The sequence below is a fragment of the Anopheles coluzzii genome, chromosome 2, assembly GCF_943734685.1.
Source record: "Anopheles coluzzii chromosome 2, AcolN3, whole genome shotgun sequence".
NCBI lineage: Eukaryota > Metazoa > Arthropoda > Insecta > Diptera > Culicidae > Anopheles > Anopheles coluzzii.
In genome coordinates this window covers 90,057,832-90,078,031 of record NC_064670.1, presented here as the reverse complement: position 1 = coordinate 90,078,031, position 20,200 = coordinate 90,057,832, and the positions used below count along the sequence as shown (strand labels likewise).

General features: G+C 44.5%; 2 protein-coding genes across 2 annotated transcripts; both read left to right on the top strand.

Moving 5' to 3' along the window:
• Positions 1-2,615: 2,615 nt before the first annotated feature.
• Positions 2,616-3,787, top strand: LOC120953095 (histone H1-like). Its single transcript, XM_040372774.2, has one exon. The coding sequence runs from the start codon at positions 2,897-2,899 to the stop codon at positions 3,644-3,646; it is 750 nt and encodes a 249-aa protein (XP_040228708.2). The 5' UTR covers positions 2,616-2,896; the 3' UTR covers positions 3,647-3,787.
• Positions 3,788-4,258: 471 nt separating this feature from the next.
• On the top strand, positions 4,259-13,454 carry LOC125906777 (uncharacterized). Its single transcript, XM_049607222.1, has 2 exons — positions 4,259-5,318; positions 12,258-13,454. Exon 2 carries the CDS (start codon positions 12,267-12,269, stop codon positions 13,437-13,439), a length of 1,173 nt encoding a protein of 390 aa, XP_049463179.1. The 5' UTR covers positions 4,259-5,318; positions 12,258-12,266; the 3' UTR covers positions 13,440-13,454.
• Positions 13,455-20,200: the final 6,746 nt, after the last annotated feature.

The following is a 20,200-nucleotide window of genomic DNA, read 5'->3' as shown; positions in this document are numbered from 1 at the left end:
ACATAGATCGGCGGATTACTCCTGCTCGGTCGAATACTGCATGGCTTGTTCAGCTAGCATGCCATCAAGTTTGTTGTCGTTTCTTTTTCTCTCGTTTTAGATTACATTTTGGCACGCACAACAGGAAATTATCCCAACGGCCAAGCTCTCTAGCGACATACACGCGACGAACATGGTTTTTCGGAGATGGAGCCAGTTTTGCCATACGCCAATGTGCCGTGATAGCTATTGGTACCCTAGCCATTCGGTACAATCATTTACGACCAGTCCATCGATGATGCCTACCCGTAATGTACTGTACTACTCAAATTAAACGGGCTCATCCAAAATTACATTTCTAACTTACCCTTCGTTTGAGGTGCAATATTATATTGAAGGTAGTACCTACAACTGAACGAACCTAATACCTATACCCATTTTAGGATACAGATATCATCATGTACCTATACTTCTTCAACCTTACATGATGCTTTGTCCTAATAAGTACCACATACTTCTTCTACTGGTGTGATAATCTCAACTTTTCCGCGATCCTCTAAGACTTTCCTTCTGAACATTTCTGGGCTGTTCACTCCCCTTAAGCTCGCGCCGCAATCCTGCTTTAGCTGCTATCATCATGACGTTCAAGAGAAAGAGGCGAAAGAACTCCTTACGAGCCAAAACGTCTATCTAACATATTATCAACAACATGTCTTTGGGTTAGTTGAGCTTATATGCTTCCAACATTAAGAAAATGCTTCTATTTACATAGCAACGTCGTTTCGTCGCTTGCCAACACAACAAGCAAGGGCACTCGCTAACAACATGCCAATGAAGCAATCACACCTACTCTAATTTCCATTTTTCTTCTGTAGGGGTTTCAAATCACTAATTAATGTCCGTAACCGTTTCTTTATTCCAAGCTTGCTCAAATACGACAAATACTTTTTAAACTGCTGACTTCTTCATTTGGAAGACGTTTTAAACAGACTACTAAAACAGATATTGTTGCCTATGTCTAATCAAAATTAACATTATCGATATTTATGATCACCAATCTATTTCAAGACAAAAATTGTTCTATATAACAAAGCTGTACATATTTGGTGTTCACTGCATGTAGCTCCTTTTCCAACAAATATTTGTAAGTCCACTCATCTATTATTATTTTCCATTTTTTTAAACTTATTTATAAATAAATAATGATAACGCCCACTCATTTGCTACTGACACGACCAAAAGACCCATCGGCATTGGTTCTAGTTCCTATCGCGCTAGGCGGACTATAAAATTATGTTGTCATTTACAGATCACATAAAAGATTATAAACAGAAGACACGACTACTTTACTCCTTTCCTGGGGATATCTCAAAACCGCATACCGTTTTACCAGAAAATTTACCCGGTTCGGGTTACGAGAGAATAGGATAGGCCTGAATAATGCCAAATGCTTCAAATTGTGAGCATCCTGAAATCCACGAGCAAAAGCGTTCTCTGTTGGATTACAAGGGAACTATGAGTGCTTTTTTCAAACTTGCCAGTTCAAAAGCTCTGCCCATAACAAAGATCACGCAATTGAACGCACGAATATCCTCAATAAGACAATCGACTATGCTATATGCTCTTCCGCCAAGAAGACTAAGTTAGACATAATGTATGATTATGTGTAATCAATTTTGAGCGATTGTTTTATTTCGTTTCGATATGTTTACATCTTTCCAAAAAACACGAATAGTCTGTGCTTACTATAAAATCTATTGGGTCAGCCAGCACCACAATCATCTAGACAATTCCCTCAGGAGCATCTAGACAATTCATTCAAATTTCGCTCCACATGGTGACCATGAGAGGCTCGTTGTATCATGTCCACAATCAGACTGTTAGAAGACATCCTCATAAAAATGCCTTGAGTGTTTTTTTCACCTGACTGTTATGTTGTCCGGCCGGATGTAATGCGCCACTAGCTAATGATACAAGCCTCACACATTTGGTCCCGAATGTTCCCGGAATCTTATAACAAACACATTGCATGACAATTACCTGTGGACTTCTCCGACCACATTTCATGCCGATTGTGGTTCCTTATTCCTAAATTGCACCGATCCTGTGACTCTATCCACATCGGCTTCCATACGCCATCCGTAGCATATCATCTCTGATGCACTGATCTGTCAAACGCCACGTAGAGCAAACTTTACTTGCATTGCCTTGGTGAATTGTGGAACATTATTGATCATATCCAAGTTAATACAAGTTTAAGTACGCATTTTTTATCAAACTTTTCATTTACCATACATACAAATGCATAGAACATGAATTATTTCTTACTATCTCGATACACCAAGCCAACCCAAACAAGCAAACGTCACTCGGTTTTCGATCGATCTGACGCTGGAGGATGCATTTTCTTTTGCCATTTTAATACACTTTGCTGCTACCATTTATCATTCATTAGATGTACTTTGGTAGGAAAAATGTTAAACTCACTATTTTACCACCCTTGAGGTATCGGAAATGCGGTTTACAGGAGATATACCACAAAACATCCCATCCTATCGCTGCAGCGTCTCGCAAATCCGCACTTCTATCGCTATTTTCGTCTTCGGTAGAACTAGTTTAGAGGTAAAGTATACATTTTTTGAAAGCCTAACATTTTGCCAACCCGAAACAATCATCTGATTCAAGTGTTCAGAGCAAATATGTGGTTATTTTCGATAGAAAGTACAACAGTATTTTTGCAACTTTCTTTGACAACCGCATCGAAAATCTGACATAAGCTTTCAATGTGTTTCCTCTCAAGTTCCCAAATTCGAGTCACCCCCGAGCATAGGTGAGCATAAGCATAAACATAAACATTGCTGTGTCAGTGTGTGAGTGAAAGCGAATAACCCCTCAAACAAGCGCGAAAGCAACTACGATGGCCGATTCCGCAGCGACCGAAGTCCCGGCTGCAGCAGCTGCTGCCCCAGCCGCCACGGCCAAGTCACCGAAGAAGCCAAAGGCGGCCGCCGGCCCCAAGAAGCCCAAGCAGCCAGCGGCACATCCTCCGGTCAACGAGATGCTGCTGGCCGCCGTCAAGGCACTCAACGAACGCAACGGTTCCTCGCTGCAGGCGATCAAGAAGTACGTGGCGGCCAACTACAAGGCTGACGTGACCAAGCTGGCCACCTTCTTGAAGAAGGCCCTCAAGACTGCCGTCGCCAACGGCAAGCTGGTCCAGACCAAGGGAACCGGTGCGTCGGGCTCATTCAAGCTCTCGGCCGCAGCTAAGAAGCCAGCGGTAGAGAAGAAGAAGAAGGCAGCGGCCCCCAAGAAGTCGGCCTCTGCCGCGGACAAGAAGAAGAAGACCGCAGCCAAGAAGCCCGCCGGAGAGAAGAAGGCCGCCGCCAAGAAGACCACCAAGAAGGCTGACGGTGCCGCCGCCAAGAAACCGAAGGCCGCCGCAGCTAAGAAACCCAAGGCCGCCGACGGAGCGAAGAAAGCCGCCAAGAAACCGGCAGCCCCGAAGCAGAAATCCACCAAGCCAACCAAGGCCGCGGCTGCCAAGCCAAAAGCACCGAAACCAAAGAAGGCAGCAGCTCCCGCCAAGAAGGCCGCCGCTCCCAAGAAGGCTGCCGCACCCAAGAAAGCCGCTGCCCCCAAAAAGGCAGCTGCAGCCAAGAAGTAAACCACCTACTACACGTTATACTGCATGCTTCTACAACAGCATTGCAATAACGCTCTCTTGGTTCCAAGCAACAGTCCTTTTCAGGACTACAAATCGAATCATTCAAGAACTTCATCATTTCATTCGAACACCTTACATATTACATAGATCGGCGGATTACTCCTGCTCGGTCGAATACTGCATGGCTTGTTCAGCTGGCATGCCATCAAGTTTGTTGTCGTTTCTCTTTCTCTCGTTTTAGTTTACATTTTGGCACGCACAACAGGAAATTATCCCAACGGCCAAGCTTTAAGGCCAGCTCACAGATCGTCTACTTATTCCCAACTCCGCTGTGATTCCGAAAAACATAGGCAAAACTACATGGATGCAGCAGGCCCTGACTGTCGAAGTATAGCGAAAACGTCTTGTACAGGAAAATCGAACCGTCAAGCGTGCTCCAAGCTCTGCGACCTCTCTATTACCGCAAGTCCTAAGCTCTGAATTATCAGAGTAAAAAATGTATGGCTCTGTTTGTGAAAATGACGCTCATCTATTTTGGCGACATCCCAACAATGTTAATACACAAGAACAGGTAATGACGGTTAGTGCATGCTACGACAATGTCCAACGAAACCTCACTATGAACATGTTCTCTAGCGACATACACGCGACGAACATGGTTTTTCGGAGATTGAGCCAGTTTTGCCATACGCCAATGTGCCGTGATAGCTATTGGTACCCTAGCCATTCGGTACAATCATTTACGACCAGTCCATCGATGATGCCTACCCGTAATGTACTGTACTACTCAAATTAAACGGGCTCATCCAAAATTACATTTCTAACTTACCCTTCGTTTGAGGTGCAATATTACATTGAAGGTAGTACCTACAACTGAACGAACCTAATACCTATACCCATTTTAGGATACGGATATCATCATGTACCTATACTTCTTCAACCTTACATGATGCTTTGTCCTAGTAAGTACCACGTACTTTTTCTACTGGTGTGATATTCTAAGCTTTTCCGCGATCCTCTAAGACTTTCCTTCTGAACAATTCTTGTCTGTTCACTAGTGGTGGGTGCTCCGAATCGGACCTACCCGATTCCGATTCCGTGTTGGGAATCAATTCCGGAGCCGATTCCGATGCTGGAATCGATTCCGATTCCGGAGCCGATTCCGATTCCGGAGGCGATTCCGGAACCGATTCCTATTCCGGAGCCGATTCCGGAATCATCTTTGGAGCCGATTCCGGAGTCGATTCCGATTCCGGAGCCGATTCCGGAATCGATTCCGGAAACTGATTCCGGACCTACTATCCGGAATCGATTCCAGAAAACTGCGGAGCTAGCCGGAATCGATTCCGACAAAAACTTCATTTTTCCCATCACTACTGTTCACTCACCTTAAGCTCGCGCCGCAATCCTGCTTTAGCTGCTATCATCATGACGTTCAAGAGAAAGAGGCGAAATAACTTCTTACGAGCCAAAACTTATGTCTAACATATCATCAACAACATGTCCAGAAGCGTGTGAGTTGTTGAAGGAGACACACGTGCCTAGCCAGTGAAGTATCCTGCTGAGAGCAAAGGAAAGGAAATTGTTAAGAACTTTGGGCAACCATCATCCAAATTCCTCTTGCGATCAGTTCGGAAAACAAAAAGTATTTTTTCTATCGAGTGGTGAAAAAGTGAGCAACGATGCCGGGGCCACCGGCCACCTCAGCTGGTCTCCCCCCGCACCCTGGGAGGGAGCAAAGGGGAAGGACGCTGCCAGCATTCATGGACCCCAACAACGAGCATGGAGAGAAGCGGTACCTGATCCTGCGCACAGCAGACGGATCTCCACTTCCGACCAATCCCTGGATACTGAGCGAAACGGTAAAGCGCATCCAAGGTAAGGTAGTAAACGGTAGGCTGATACAACAACGTAAAGTTCGTGTTCACGTGTGGCTCGATAGCCTCGCTCACCGTGGACGAAATAAAGGCCCATCTCGAGGAAGATAATGTCACCGACGTATATCGGTTCACGCGCAAGTCGGATGGCAAATCGGTGCCCACGAACTCATATGTAGTGACAATGCAGGCAGTGAAAATACCTGAATACATCTACATCGGCATGGAGCGCATCAAGACTCGCGTTTACTATCCACGTCCAATGCGCTGCAACACGTGCTTGCAGTTTGGCCACACCAAAAACAATTGCAAAAATGGCGAAACCTGCGCAACGTGTGGCGAAAAAACCCATGGTCCGTGCACACTGCCGGCAAAGTGCACAAACTGCGGTGGAGCACACAGTGCTTTCGACACCAACTGCCCCAAGTACAAACAAGAAGCTCAGTTGATAAAACTGAAAATCGACCACAACTGCTCCTACCGTGAAGCCAAGCAGATGATCGACAGTTCCTCTGGACCAAAACAAACGCTAGCTAGCACGGTGCAGCAGCGTATAAACGTAGCGCAAGCCGTCGATCCGAAAGATCAAATTATAATCAGCCTCACGCAAACGATTGAAAATCTGAACAAGCAGATCGCGCGACTAAACACTCGCATCGACGAACTGCATCAAAGCAGCAGCTCTGAACAGCAAACTGATACAGATACGGAAACCGACTACACCATCACAAGCATACCAACCACCGGCTCCACCTTAACCTCAAAACACCAACTCTCCCTTTCATCTTCTTCCTCCTCCTCCTCCGAAGAGGGTGAAGCTGTCAAAATACCAGCAACAAAGAAATCAAAACTCACCTCGAAATAAATTTTTTTTTACTGAATTACCAATGTTCAATTTCCAATTTTCTGCTTACAAATGATATTTCTTTTCCTAAAAAGTGGATCCTAACGCCACTAATCCTACCAGCACACCAACAAACGAACTTAATTTTTTGTTAAATTGGAATATACGAAGTTTACATAATAATATCGATGAACTAAAAATTATATTAACCCAAACACAACCCACAATAGTAACACTACAAGAAGCGTACTCATCAAAACACCTTTTTAATGACCCACTACTAAATAACTACACTTGGATAACTAAACCAGCAGTCATACTCAAACATACTGTTTGCTTAGGTATCCTAAAACACATACCGTTTGAACATATAACCCTTCAAACCGATTTCCCAGCAATAGCCATCCAAATAAAAACCCCCATAGAGGTCACCATTGTCTGTACCTACCTCACACCTAGCGATCGACTTATTCCAAACCTGCAATTGTCGCTTGACAACCTTTTTAACCAAATTGCACATCCCCTTATGTTGGTTGGCGACTTTAATGCCCAACACAAGGACTGGGGCTGTGCAATAACCAATAGCCGCGGAACACTCCTACAGGACACGTTCGAAAACAATCTTACACAGGTTCTATACCACAAAGCACCCACCAGACTCTCGCCGGACACAGGCAAACAATCGTCCCTTGACCATTGTGCCACCTCTTACCCAATAGTTCCACACTTTTCCATCCAAGTAATGAACGATCTGCATGGGAGTGATCATTTTCCTATGATCATTAAATGCAATCGCAACACACCACCCACAACCATCCGTCCCAGATGGAAGTATGACAAAGCCAACTGGGAGGACTACCAAAAGGCGTTGAGTGCCTTCCCTTGGGACATCCTCGATCAGAATGAACAGGTGTTTGCTAATATTATTCTAGAAGCAGCCACATCCTCCATTCCCCGAACGAACGGCACCTTACCACGAGAGTACGTTCCATGGTGGAATAAGGAGGTTGCAATAGCCATAAAAAACAGGCGAAAGCACCTGCGTCGCCGCACAAACAACAAAAACAAACAAAACAAATTCCTAACCGATTTTTTGGCGGAGAATTTCAAAATAGCCGATAAAGAAACCAAACTGGCCATTAAAAAAGCCAAACAAGCCGCAGACGAAAAATTTCTCAAAACAGTTAGCAACTCCACCTCCGCAAGAGAAATATGGTCCTGGGTAAACGAGCAAAGCAATAGCAAAGCCACCAAATCCAACTCCCCAATTATCCTAAACGAGGACGATCCTATCACGGATCCAGCAATAGTTTCCGAAAAATTTGCCCTACATTTTCAAACCATCTCATCCAATAGCAATTACCAGAAAAATTTCCTAAAAACAAAACTAGCCTCCGAAACGAACCCACACAACTTCACCGCAACACAACAACACCAATACAACACACCATTCACACTGGCAGAGCTGCACTATGCACTCAAAAAGTGCAGCGGCAACTCGGCCGGCCCAGACACAATAGGCTACCCACTACTACAACACCTTCCCCCATCCGCCTTATGCCATCTTTTAAACATTTACAACCACATATGGGAAACTGGTTCCATTCCTAGCGAATGGAAATACAGCTTAACCATACCCACCCCAAAACCCTTCAAAAACAGACACCACGTGGACAACTACAGACCCATCTCACTACTCAATTGCATTGGGAAAGTGCTCGAAAGGATGGTCAACCGTAGGCTCTGCCAAGAACTGGAAAACCAAAACTTAATACACCAAAACCAACACGCCTTCAGACACGGTATGGGTATAGACACATACCTGAACCACCTACACGAAATATTAAATACCGCAAAAACAAACCACCACCACACAGACTGCGCAGTCGTAGACTTAAGCAAAGCCTTTGATTGCTCATGGCGATACTTAATTCTCGACCAGCTCCACCGATGGGGTTTCCAAGGAAACCTCCCTAATTTCATCGTAGATTTTCTACAAAATAGAACATTCTCCGTACAAATAGGCTCTCACACATCCACCGTTCATACCCTACAAAATGACGTACCACAAGGAGCGATTCTATCGCCGATTCTATTCATAATCGGCATAGAATCACTTTTCCTATCCATCCCACTAAACATTACACCATTGATTTACGCGGATGATATCCTTCTGATATCTTCCACAAGCACACCAGCCGAATCCAGGGACAACCTACAAGCCGGACTCAACAAGCTTGCACAATGGTGCCGTTGGACTGGCTTTCAGTTGTCTCCCTCAAAATGCTCCATCCTACACATCTGCTCACACACACATGATACACCTACCACACCACTTACAATAAACAATAGACCGATCCAAAACAGCAAAAGCGCCCGAATATTAGGAGTCATCATTGATTCAAAACTATCCTTTTCCGATCACTTTAGTCAGCTTAAAACCAGCACCAAACACTGCTTAAACTTTTTCAAAATTATGGGCTGTCGGAGGACAAAGGCTTCCCGACAAACTCTAATCCGGATAGTGCACTGCTGGTTAGTACCAAAACTACTACACGGCATGGTACTATTTTCAAACCACCTCAATAAATTCAACAAACTCATAGCACCCGTTTACAACACTGCAATAAAATCCTCAGCCGGTGCTTTCATTACCAGCCCAACAGTTTCAACGCACTGCGAAAGCGGTCAACTACCATTTAGCCACGTAATAGCCTTAAATATAATAAAAACAACACTCCGCATCCTTGAGAAGAACATTCCCTGTGAAACGCTTCTCAAGAATGCTAACACCACCTTTAAAAACATAACCAACTCCAATATACCGACCATTCAAAAACTAATCACCACCAAAGATAGGCCATGGATGACACCATCGGTTAAAATAGTTAAAATTTTCAATAATAAGGACCAATTAAATAGTATGCAATGTTTTCAAATGCTCACAGAGATACTAACCACCAAATACCCAAACTCCTATGCCATCTACACAGACGGTTCGGTAGCAAACAACGCAGCCGGATGTGGCATCTACTCATCCATAACAAAATGTGCCATTAAATTACCAAATTTCTCTTCCATTTTCTCTGCAGAAGCCATAGCGATAAGCCTTGCAGCCGATGAAGCAGCAATAGCCGGACAGCACAACATTATATTAACGGACAGTGCTAGTGTGCTAAAGGCACTAGAACATGGCAAAAGCAATGATCCCCACATACAAGCAATAGAACAGTCCCCAAACATCAACAATATCACCTTTTGCTGGGTGCCAAGCCACCTAGGCATACGTGGCAATGAAATAGCCGATTCATTGGCCAATGAAGGTCGGCGCGATAAAAACGAAAACGACAGTCCCATCTCAAGAAGAGATGCTGTAAAATGTTGTGAAACGGCACTATGGAGCAGTTGGCAGGCCCTATGGGACAAAGAAATAGACCGATTTCTAAGACAGATAAAAAAATCCACAGCAGCATGGTACGACCTTCCCTCTCCTAGTGATCAAAGGATCATTTCTAGGCTGAGGATAGGTCACACCAGGTTTACACATGCACACCTATTGGAAAATGCTCCCCCACCACTATGCGAGTACTGTGTTACCATCACAGTACGCCACTTACTAATAGAATGCCCCGCTTACGATCAACATAGAACAACCTGCCAACTAGCTCACAATCTGGACGAAATGCTCGCTCCGAACAAAAAGGGACTAGGAAAAATACTAAAATTTCTACAAATAACAAACTTGCATAAAGAAATTTAATGAGTATACTGCTTATTACAACACAAAAGAGAGGAAGTAATTTTTTCAAACTAGGGGACGAATTTGACTATGGAAACGTAGTCTGCCCGTCTCCTTAGTCGAAAGGCCGGAACTACCTCACAGTTCACCCACTTATGGGTAGATTCGACTACCCGGTCCGCTGTAATCCTAGCCGGAAGGGGGGGCATTGGTGGGGAGTGCGGCGGGTTCCGTGGGCCCGGGGATTGATCGGGGGACGTCTGCGTTGGGACTCCTGTCCTGGATACTGCGTCTGGTCACCCAGAAGCTGGATACAGAGATGGGGGGGACAGCGCGGCCTGACCACGACCATATTCTCGGTAACCCACTGAGCTTTCCCTCACCCTACTTCTGCTTCCTGCCGGCACGGGGGGACAGTGGCCGATAGTCTGCTACCTCAATAGTTGAAAAGGCAGAGTTACTTTACAACTCAAATATGTTCTTTCCCTACTCCTCAACTTCCCACCTCTCTATCCCATCCCTACCAATCCGTGTATCCCGTATTTCCCCCCTCAGAGAGGAAGAGAAAATAATCTAACATAATTTTGCAAAAGGATTCTAGTGCATGTGACGAAAGAGTCCATAAGGACCAAAGTCACTATAATCTCTTAGACTAGACTAGACCATCCAAGGCCGCGGCTGCCAAACCGAAAGCACCGAAACCAAAGAAGGCAGCAGCTCCCGCCAAGAAGGCCGCCGCTCCCAAGAAGGCTGCCGCACCCAAGAAAGCCGCTGCCCCCAAAAAGGCAGCTGCAGCCAAGAAGTAAACCACCTACTACACGTTATACTGCATGCTTCTACAACAGCATTGCAATAACGCTCTCTTGGTTCCAAGCAACAGTCCTTTTCAGGACTACAAATCGAATCATTCAAGAACTTCATCATTTCATTCGAACACCTTACATATTACATAGATCGGCGGATTACTCCTGCTCGGTCGAATACTGCATGGCTTGTTCAGCTGGCATGCCATCAAGTTTGTTGTCGTTTCTCTTTCTCTCGTTTTAGTTTACATTTTGGCACGCACAACAGGAAATTATCCCAACGGCCAAGCTTTAAGGCCAGCTCACAGATCGTCTACTTATTCCCAACTCCGCTGTGATTCCGAAAAACATAGGCAAAACTACATGGATGCAGCAGGCCCTGACTGTCGAAGTATAGCGGAAACGTCTTGTACAGGAAAATCGAACCGTCAAGCGTGCTCCAAGCTCTGCGACCTCTTTATTACCGCAAGTCCTAAGCTCTGAATTATCAGAGTAGAAAATGTATGGCTCTGTTTGTGAAAATGACGCTCATCTATTTTGGCGACATCCCAACAATGTTAATACACAAGAACAGGTTGAGACGGTTAGTGCATGCTACGACAATGTCCAACGAAACCTCACTATGAACATGCTCTCTAGCGACATACACGCGACGAACATGGTTTTTCGGAGATGGAGCCAGTTTTGCCATACGCCAATGTGCCGTGATAGCTATTGGTACCCTAGCCATTCGGTACAATCATTTACGACCAGTCCATCGATGATGCCTACCCGTAATGTACTGTACTACTCAAATTAAACGGGCTCATCCAAAATTACATTTCTAACTTACCCTTCGTTTGAGGTGCAATATTACATTGAAGGTAGTACCTACAACTGAACGAACCTAATACCTATACCCATTTTAGGATACAGATATCATCATGTACCTATACTTCTTCAACCTTACATGATGCTTTGTCCTAATAAGTACCACATACTTCTTCTACTGGTGTGATAATCTCAACTTTTCCGCGATCCTCTAAGACTTTCCTTCTGAACAATTCTTGTCTGTTCACTCACCTTAAACAAAGCGCCGCAATCCTGCTTTAGCTGCTATCATCATGACGTTCAAGAGAAAGAGGCGAAAGAACTCCTTACGAGCCAAAACTTATGTCTAACATATCATCAACAACATGTCCAGAAGCGTGTGACTTGTTGAAGGAGACACACGTGCCTAGCCAGTGAAGTGTCCTGCTGAGAGCAAAGGAAAGGAAATTGTTAAGAACTTTGGGCAACCATCATCCAAATTCCTCTTGCGATCAGTTCGGAAAACAAAAAGTATTTTTTCTATCGAGTGGTGAAAAAGTGAGCAACGATGCCGGGGCCACCGGCCACCTCAGCTGGTCTCTCCCCGCACCCTGGGAGGGAGCAAAGGGGGAGAACGCTGCCAGCATTCATGGATCCCAACAACGAGCATGGAGAGAAGCGGTACCTGATCATGCGCACAGCAGACGGATCTCCACTTCCGACCAATCCCTGGATCTTGAGCGAAACGGTAAAGCGCATCCAAGGTAAGGTAGTAAACGGTAGGCTGATCAGCCCCTCAACCTATTTAATAGAAACCCGATCCGAACACACCTACACTAACCTCCAAACGGTCACAAAACTGCTGAACAATGTGGCGGTCGTTGTCGAGCCGCATCCCACGTACAACAATGTGAAATTCGTGTTCACGTGTGGCTCGATAGCCTCGCTCACCGTGGACGAAATAAAGGCCCATCTCGAGGAAGATAATGTCACTGACGTATATCGGTTCACGCGCAAATCGTATGGCAAATCGGTGCCCACGAATTCATATGTAGTGACAATGCAGGCAGTGAAAATACCTGAATACATCTACATCGGCATGGAGCGCATCAAGACTCGCGTTTACTATCCACGTCCAATGCGCTGCAACACGTGCTTGCAGTTTGGCCACACCAAAAACAATTGCAAAAATGGCGAAACCTGCGCAACGTGTGGCGAAAAAACCCATGGTCCGTGCACACTGCCGGCAAAGTGCACAAACTGCGGTGGAGCACACAGTGCTTTCGACACCAACTGCCCCAAGTACAAACAAGAAGCTCAGTTGATAAAACTGAAAATCGACCACAACTGCTCCTACCGTGAAGCCAAGCAGATGATCGACAGTTCCTCTGGACCAAAACAAACGCTAGCTAGCACGGTGCAGCAGCGTATAAACGTAGCGCAAGCCGTCGATCCGAAAGATCAAATTATAATCAGCCTCACGCAAACGATTGAAAATCTGAACAAGCAGATCGCGCGACTAAACACTCGCATCGACGAACTGCATCAAAGCAGCAGCTCTGAACAGCAAACTGATACAGATACGGAAACCGACTACACCATCACAAGCATACCAACCACCGGCTCCACCTTAACCTCAAAACACCAACTCTCCCTTTCATCTTCTTCCTCCTCCTCCTCCGAAGAGGGTGAAGCTGTCAAAATACCAGCAACAAAGAAATCAAAACTCACCTCGAAATAAATTTTTTTTTACTGAATTACCAATGTTCAATTTCCAATTTTCTGCTTACAAATGATATTTCTTTTCCTAAAAAGTGGATCCTAACGCCACTAATCCTACCAGCACACCAAATAACCAACATAATTTTTTGTTAAATTGGAATATACGAAGTGTACATAATAATATCGATGAACTAAAAATTATATTAACCCAAACACAACCCACAATAGTAACACTACAAGAAGCGTACTCATCAAAACACCTTTTTAATGACCCACTACTAAATAACTGGCCGATCTCGTAGTACAGTCGTCAACTCGTACGACTTAACAACATGCCCGTCATGGGTTCAATCCCCAAATAGACCGCGCCGCCATACGTAGGACTGACTTATCCTGCTATGGGGGGGGAAATCAATTAGTCACTGAAAGCCAAGCCCACAAATGGGTACAGGCAGGCCTTGACCGACATCGGTTGTTGAGCCAAAGAAGAAGAAGGAGAACTAAATAACTACACTTGGATAACTAAACCAGCAGTCATACTCAAACATACTGTTTGCTTAGGTATCCTAAAACACATACCGTTTGAACATATAACCCTTCAAACCGATTTCCCAGCAATAGCCATCCAAATAAAAACCCCCATAGAGGTCACCATTGTCTGTACCTACCTCACACCTAGCGATCGACTTATTCCAAACCTGCAATTGTCACTTGACAACCTTTTTAACCAAATTGCACATCCCCTTATGTTGGTTGGCGACTTTAATGCCCAACACAAGGACTGGGGCTGTGCAATAACCAATAGCCGCGGAACACTCCTACAGGACACGTTCGAAAACAATCTTACACAGGTTCTATACCACAAAGCACCCACCAGACTCTCGCCGGACACAGGCAAACAATCGTCCCTTGACCATTGTGCCACCTCTTACCCAATAGTTCCACACTTTTCCATCCAAGTAATGAACGATCTGCATGGGAGTGATCATTTTCCTATGATCATTAAATGCAATCGCAACACACCACCCACAACCATCCGTCCCAGATGGAAGTATGACAAAGCCAACTGGGAGGACTGCCAAAAGGCGTTGAGTGCCTTCCCTTGGGACATCCTCGATCAGAATGAACAGGTGTTTGCTAATATTATTCTAGAAGCAGCCACATCCTCCATTCCCCGAACGAACGGCACCTTACCACGAGAGTACGTTCCATGGTGGAATAAGGAGGTTGCAATAGCCATAAAAAACAGGCGAAAGCACCTGCGTCGCCGCACAAACAACAAAAACAAACAAAACAAATTCCTAACCGATTTTTTGGCGGAGAATTTCAAAATAGCCGATAAAGAAACCAAACTGGCCATTAAAAAAGCCAAACAAGCCGCAGACGAAAAATTTCTCAAAACAGTTAGCAACTCCACCTCCGCAAGAGAAATATGGTCCTGGGTAAACGAGCAAAGCAATAGCAAAGCCACCAAATCCAACTCCCCAATTATCCTAAACGAGGACGATCCTATCACGGATCCAGCAATAGTTTCCGAAAAATTTGCCCTACATTTTCAAACCATCTCATCCAATAGCAATTACCAGAAAAATTTCCTAAAAACAAAACTAGCCTCCGAAACGAACCCACACAACTTCACCGCAACACAACAACACCAATACAACACACCATTCACACTGGCAGAGCTGCACTATGCACTCAAAAAGTGCAGCGGCAACTCGGCCGGCCCAGACACAATAGGCTACCCACTACTACAACACCTTCCCCCATCCGCCTTATGCCATCTTTTAAACATTTACAACCACATATGGGAAACTGGTTCCATTCCTAGCGAATGGAAATACAGCTTAACCATACCCACCCCAAAACCCTTCAAAAACAGACACCACGTGGACAACTACAGACCCATCTCACTACTCAATTGCATTGGGAAAGTGCTCGAAAGGATGGTCAACCGTAGGCTCTGCCAAGAACTGGAAAACCAAAACTTAATACACCAAAACCAACACGCCTTCAGACACGGTATGGGTATAGACACATACCTGAACCACCTACACGAAATATTAAATACCGCAAAAACAAACCACCACCACACAGACTGCGCAGTCGTAGACTTAAGCAAAGCCTTTGATTGCTCATGGCGATACTTAATTCTCGACCAGCTCCACCGATGGGGTTTCCAAGGAAACCTCCCTAATTTCATCGTAGATTTTCTACAAAATAGAACATTCTCCGTACAAATAGGCTCTCACACATCCACCGTTCATACCCTACAAAATGGCGTACCACAAGGAGCGATTCTATCGCCGATTCTATTCATAATCGGCATAGAATCACTTTTCCTATCCATCCCACTAAACATTACACCATTGATTTACGCGGATGATATCCTTCTGATATCTTCCACAAGCACACCAGCCGAATCCAGGGACAACCTACAAGCCGGACTCAACAAGCTTGCACAATGGTGCCGTTGGACTGGCTTTCAGTTGTCTCCCTCAAAATGCTCCATCCTACACATCTGCTCACACACACATGATACACCTACCACACCACTTACAATAAACAATAGACCGATCCAAAACAGCAAAAGCGCCCGAATATTAGGAGTCATCATTGATTCAAAACTATCCTTTTCCGATCACTTTAGTCAGCTTAAAACCAGCACCAAACACTGCTTAAACTTTTTCAAAATTATGGGCTGTCGGAGGACAAAGGCTTCCCGACAAACTCTAATCCGGATAGTGCACTGCTGGTTAGTACCAAAACTACTACACGGCATGGTACTATTTTCAAACCACCTCAATAAATTCAACAAACTCATAGCACCCGTTTACAACACTGCAATAAAATCCTCAGCCGGTGCTTTCATTACCAGCCCAACAGTTTCAACGCACTGCGAAAGCGGTCAACTACCATTTAGCCACGTAATAGCCTTAAATATAATAAAAACAACACTCCGCATCCTTGAGAAGAACATTCCCTGTGAAACGCTTCTCAAGAATGCTAACACCACCTTTAAAAACATAACCAACTCCAATATACCGACCATTCAAAAACTAATCATCACCAAAGATAGGCCATGGATGACACCATCGGTTAAAATAGTTAAAATTTTCAATAATAAGGACCAATTAAATAGTATGCAATGTTTTCAAATGCTCACAGAGATACTAACCACCAAATACCCAAACTCCTATGCCATCTACACAGACGGTTCGGTAGCAAACAACGCAGCCGGATGTGGCATCTACTCATCCATAACAAAATGTGCCATTAAATTACCAAATTTCTCTTCCATTTTCTCTGCAGAAGCCATAGCGATAAGCCTTGCAGCCGATGAAGCAGCAATAGCCGGACAGCACAACATTATATTAACGGACAGTGCTAGTGTGCTAAAGGCACTAGAACATGGCAAAAGCAATGATCCCCACATACAAGCAATAGAACAGTCCCCAAACATCAACAATATCACCTTTTGCTGGGTGCCAAGCCACCTAGGCATACGTGGCAATGAAATAGCCGATTCATTGGCCAATGAAGGTCGGCGCGATAAAAACGAAAACGACAGTCCCATCTCAAGAAGAGATGCTGTAAAATGTTGTGAAACGGCACTATGGAGCAGTTGGCAGGCCCTATGGGACAAAGAAATAGACCGATTTCTAAGACAGATAAAAAAATCCACAGCAGCATGGTACGACCTTCCCTCTCCTAGTGATCAAAGGATCATTTCTAGGCTGAGGATAGGTCACACCAGGTTTACACATGCACACCTATTGGAAAATGCTCCCCCACCACTATGCGAGTACTGTGTTACCATCACAGTACGCCACTTACTAATAGAATGCCCCGCTTACGATCAACATAGAACAACCTGCCAACTAGCTCACAATCTGGACGAAATGCTCGCTCCGAACAAAAAGGGACTAGGAAAAATACTAAAATTTCTACAAATAACAAACTTGCATAAAGAAATTTAATGAGTATACTGCTTATTACAACACAAAAGAGAGGAAGTAATTTTTTCAAACTAGGGGACGAATTTGACTATGGAAACGTAGTCTGCCCGTCTCCTTAGTCGAAAGGCCGGAACTACCTCACAGTTCACCCACTTATGGGTAGATTCGACTACCCGGTCCGCTGTAATCCTAGCCGGAAGGGGGGGCATTGGTGGGGAGTGCGGCGGGTTCCGTGGGCCCGGGGATTGATCGGGGGACGTCTGCGTTGGGACTCCTGTCCTCGATACTGCGTCTGGTCACCCAGAAGCTGGATACAGAGATGGGGGGGACAGCGCGGCCTGACCACGACCATATTCTCCGTAACCCACTGAGCTTTCCCTCACCCTACTTCTGCTTCCTGCCGGCACGGGGGGACAGTGGCCGATAGTCTGCTACCTCAATAGTTGAAAAGGCAGAGTTACTTTACAACTCAAATATGTTCTTTCCCTACTCCTCAACTTCCCACCTCTCTATCCCATCCCTACCAATCCGTGTATCCCGTATTTCCCCCCTCAGAGAGGAAGAGAAAATAATCTAACATAATTTTGCAAAAGGATTCTAGTGCATGTGACGAAAGAGTCCATAAGGACCAAAGTCACTATAATCTCTTAGACTAGACTAGACCATCCAAGGCCGCGGCTGCCAAACCGAAAGCACCGAAACCAAAGAAGGCAGCAGCTCCCGCCAAGAAGGCCGCCGCTCCCAAGAAGGCTGCCGCACCCAAGAAAGCCGCTGCCCCCAAAAAGGCAGCTGCAGCCAAGAAGTAAACCACCTACTACACGTTATACTGCATGCTTCTACAACAGCATTGCAATAACGCTCTCTTGGTTCCAAGCAACAGTCCTTTTCAGGACTACAAATCGAATCATTCAAGAACTTCATCATTTCATTCGAACACCTTACATATTACATAGATCGGCGGATTACTCCTGCTCGGTCGAATACTGCATGGCTTGTTCAGCTGGCATGCCATCAAGTTTGTTGTCGTTTCTCTTTCTCTCGTTTTAGTTTACATTTTGGCACGCACAACAGGAAATTATCCCAACGGCCAAGCTTTAAGGCCAGCTCACAGATCGTCTACTTATTCCCAACTCCGCTGTGATTCCGAAAAACATAGGCAAAACTACATGGATGCAGCAGGCCCTGACTGTCGAAGTATAGCGGAAACGTCTTGTACAGGAAAATCGAACCGTCAAGCGTGCTCCAAGCTCTGCGACCTCTTTATTACCGCAAGTCCTAAGCTCTGAATTATCAGAGTAGAAAATGTATGGCTCTGTTTGTGAAAATGACGCTCATCTATTTTGGCGACATCCCAACAATGTTAATACACAAGAACAGGTTGAGACGGTTAGTGCATGCTACGACAATGTCCAACGAAACCTCACTATGAACATGCTCTCTAGCGACATACACGCGACGAACATGGTTTTTCGGAGATGGAGCCAGTTTTGCCATACGCCAATGTGCCGTGATAGCTATTGGTACCCTAGCCATTCGGTACAATCATTTACGACCAGTCCATCGATGATGCCTACCCGTAATGTACTGTACTACTCAAATTAAACGGGCTCATCCAAAATTACAGTTCTAACTAACCCATCGTGCCATATTACATTGAAGGTAGTACTGATCTGATTGATGTAACATTAATCACGTACTTGTACTTCTACAACCTTACATGATGCTTTGTCCTTACTAGTTTCACGTGCATTATCTGTAGTCGGATCATTTTTTCCCCTTGTTTTATAGAGACTTTGAGCCTCATTCGCCTCTTGATGCCTCTTGATTTTTTTTAAATTAAATTATACACAAATGGTGATTTTTTTCTTTTGTTTATAGTAATTAAAAACTTGTTAATTAAAATATTGTTACTCTTCTTTTTAAGATTTTCTCTGTTAGCTTTTTGGACCCGGTCTCATACATTGTTTTCTCTGCAGAACGGCCTTATTGGTTGTATCACGAACGAAACGAAAGATAGTTCGTAAACAATAAATACTATTTATGAAGATCTAAAAAAGAAGAAGATCTCAGAAGATGTCAGAAAAAGTGGAAATTAGACCAACCGCCGATGAAGATTACTACTACTATATAGTTGAGAGTTGAAACCAAGATGTCAGCTCACGACATCTTAAACTCCCTAGTGCAGCGGTAAAGTACTGTAGCGAGTCGCATACGGCTCTATGCTGTTTAGATCTTAGCTCTTTAAACATCATATATTTCATAGAAATTACAGACACCCAGGGGCGAAATAAACACTAGGCAAACTAAGCTGCCGCATGGTGTTAATCCACCACTGCAAGACACTTTTTCTCTTGATGTATTCAGCTTGGCTTTTCAGGTTGAGTCGTTTTGGTCGCAAAGATTATACGGTGTATAAATGCTTTTTGAGGATTTTTCCATGCAAGGCTCAAAGATAAGTGCTCGTGTTGCCACATCGAATACAAAGGCGTCGTCGTTGTCAACGATCAAGATGTATGTGAAACTTTCGCTGCCAGATTCAGTGACATGTACAGCGATCATAATACTGATGCTAGTAAAATTGAACGTATATGACGCTCGAAATAACGCTCGAAATAACATCATCAATATACAGAATCTACGTGTGGACACGGAAAGTGTTAAAAACGCCTTAAACACGCTTAAAATGATTTATTCTCCTGGTCCGGATGGAAATCATTCGTTGTTGTAAAAAAAATGCTATGATACACTAGGTCATCTATTAGCGCGTTTATTTCAGTTGTCATTTAATGAATGTAAAATACCTGAAATATGGAAAACGTCG

Excerpts from the sequence above, each read along its gene's own strand:
- LOC120953095 (XM_040372774.2), top strand. The coding sequence starts at position 2,897 with ATGGCCGATTCCGCAGCGACCGAAGTCCCGGCTGCAGCAGCTGCTGCC.
- LOC125906777 (XM_049607222.1), top strand. The coding sequence starts at position 12,267 with ATGCCGGGGCCACCGGCCACCTCAGCTGGTCTCTCCCCGCACCCTGGG.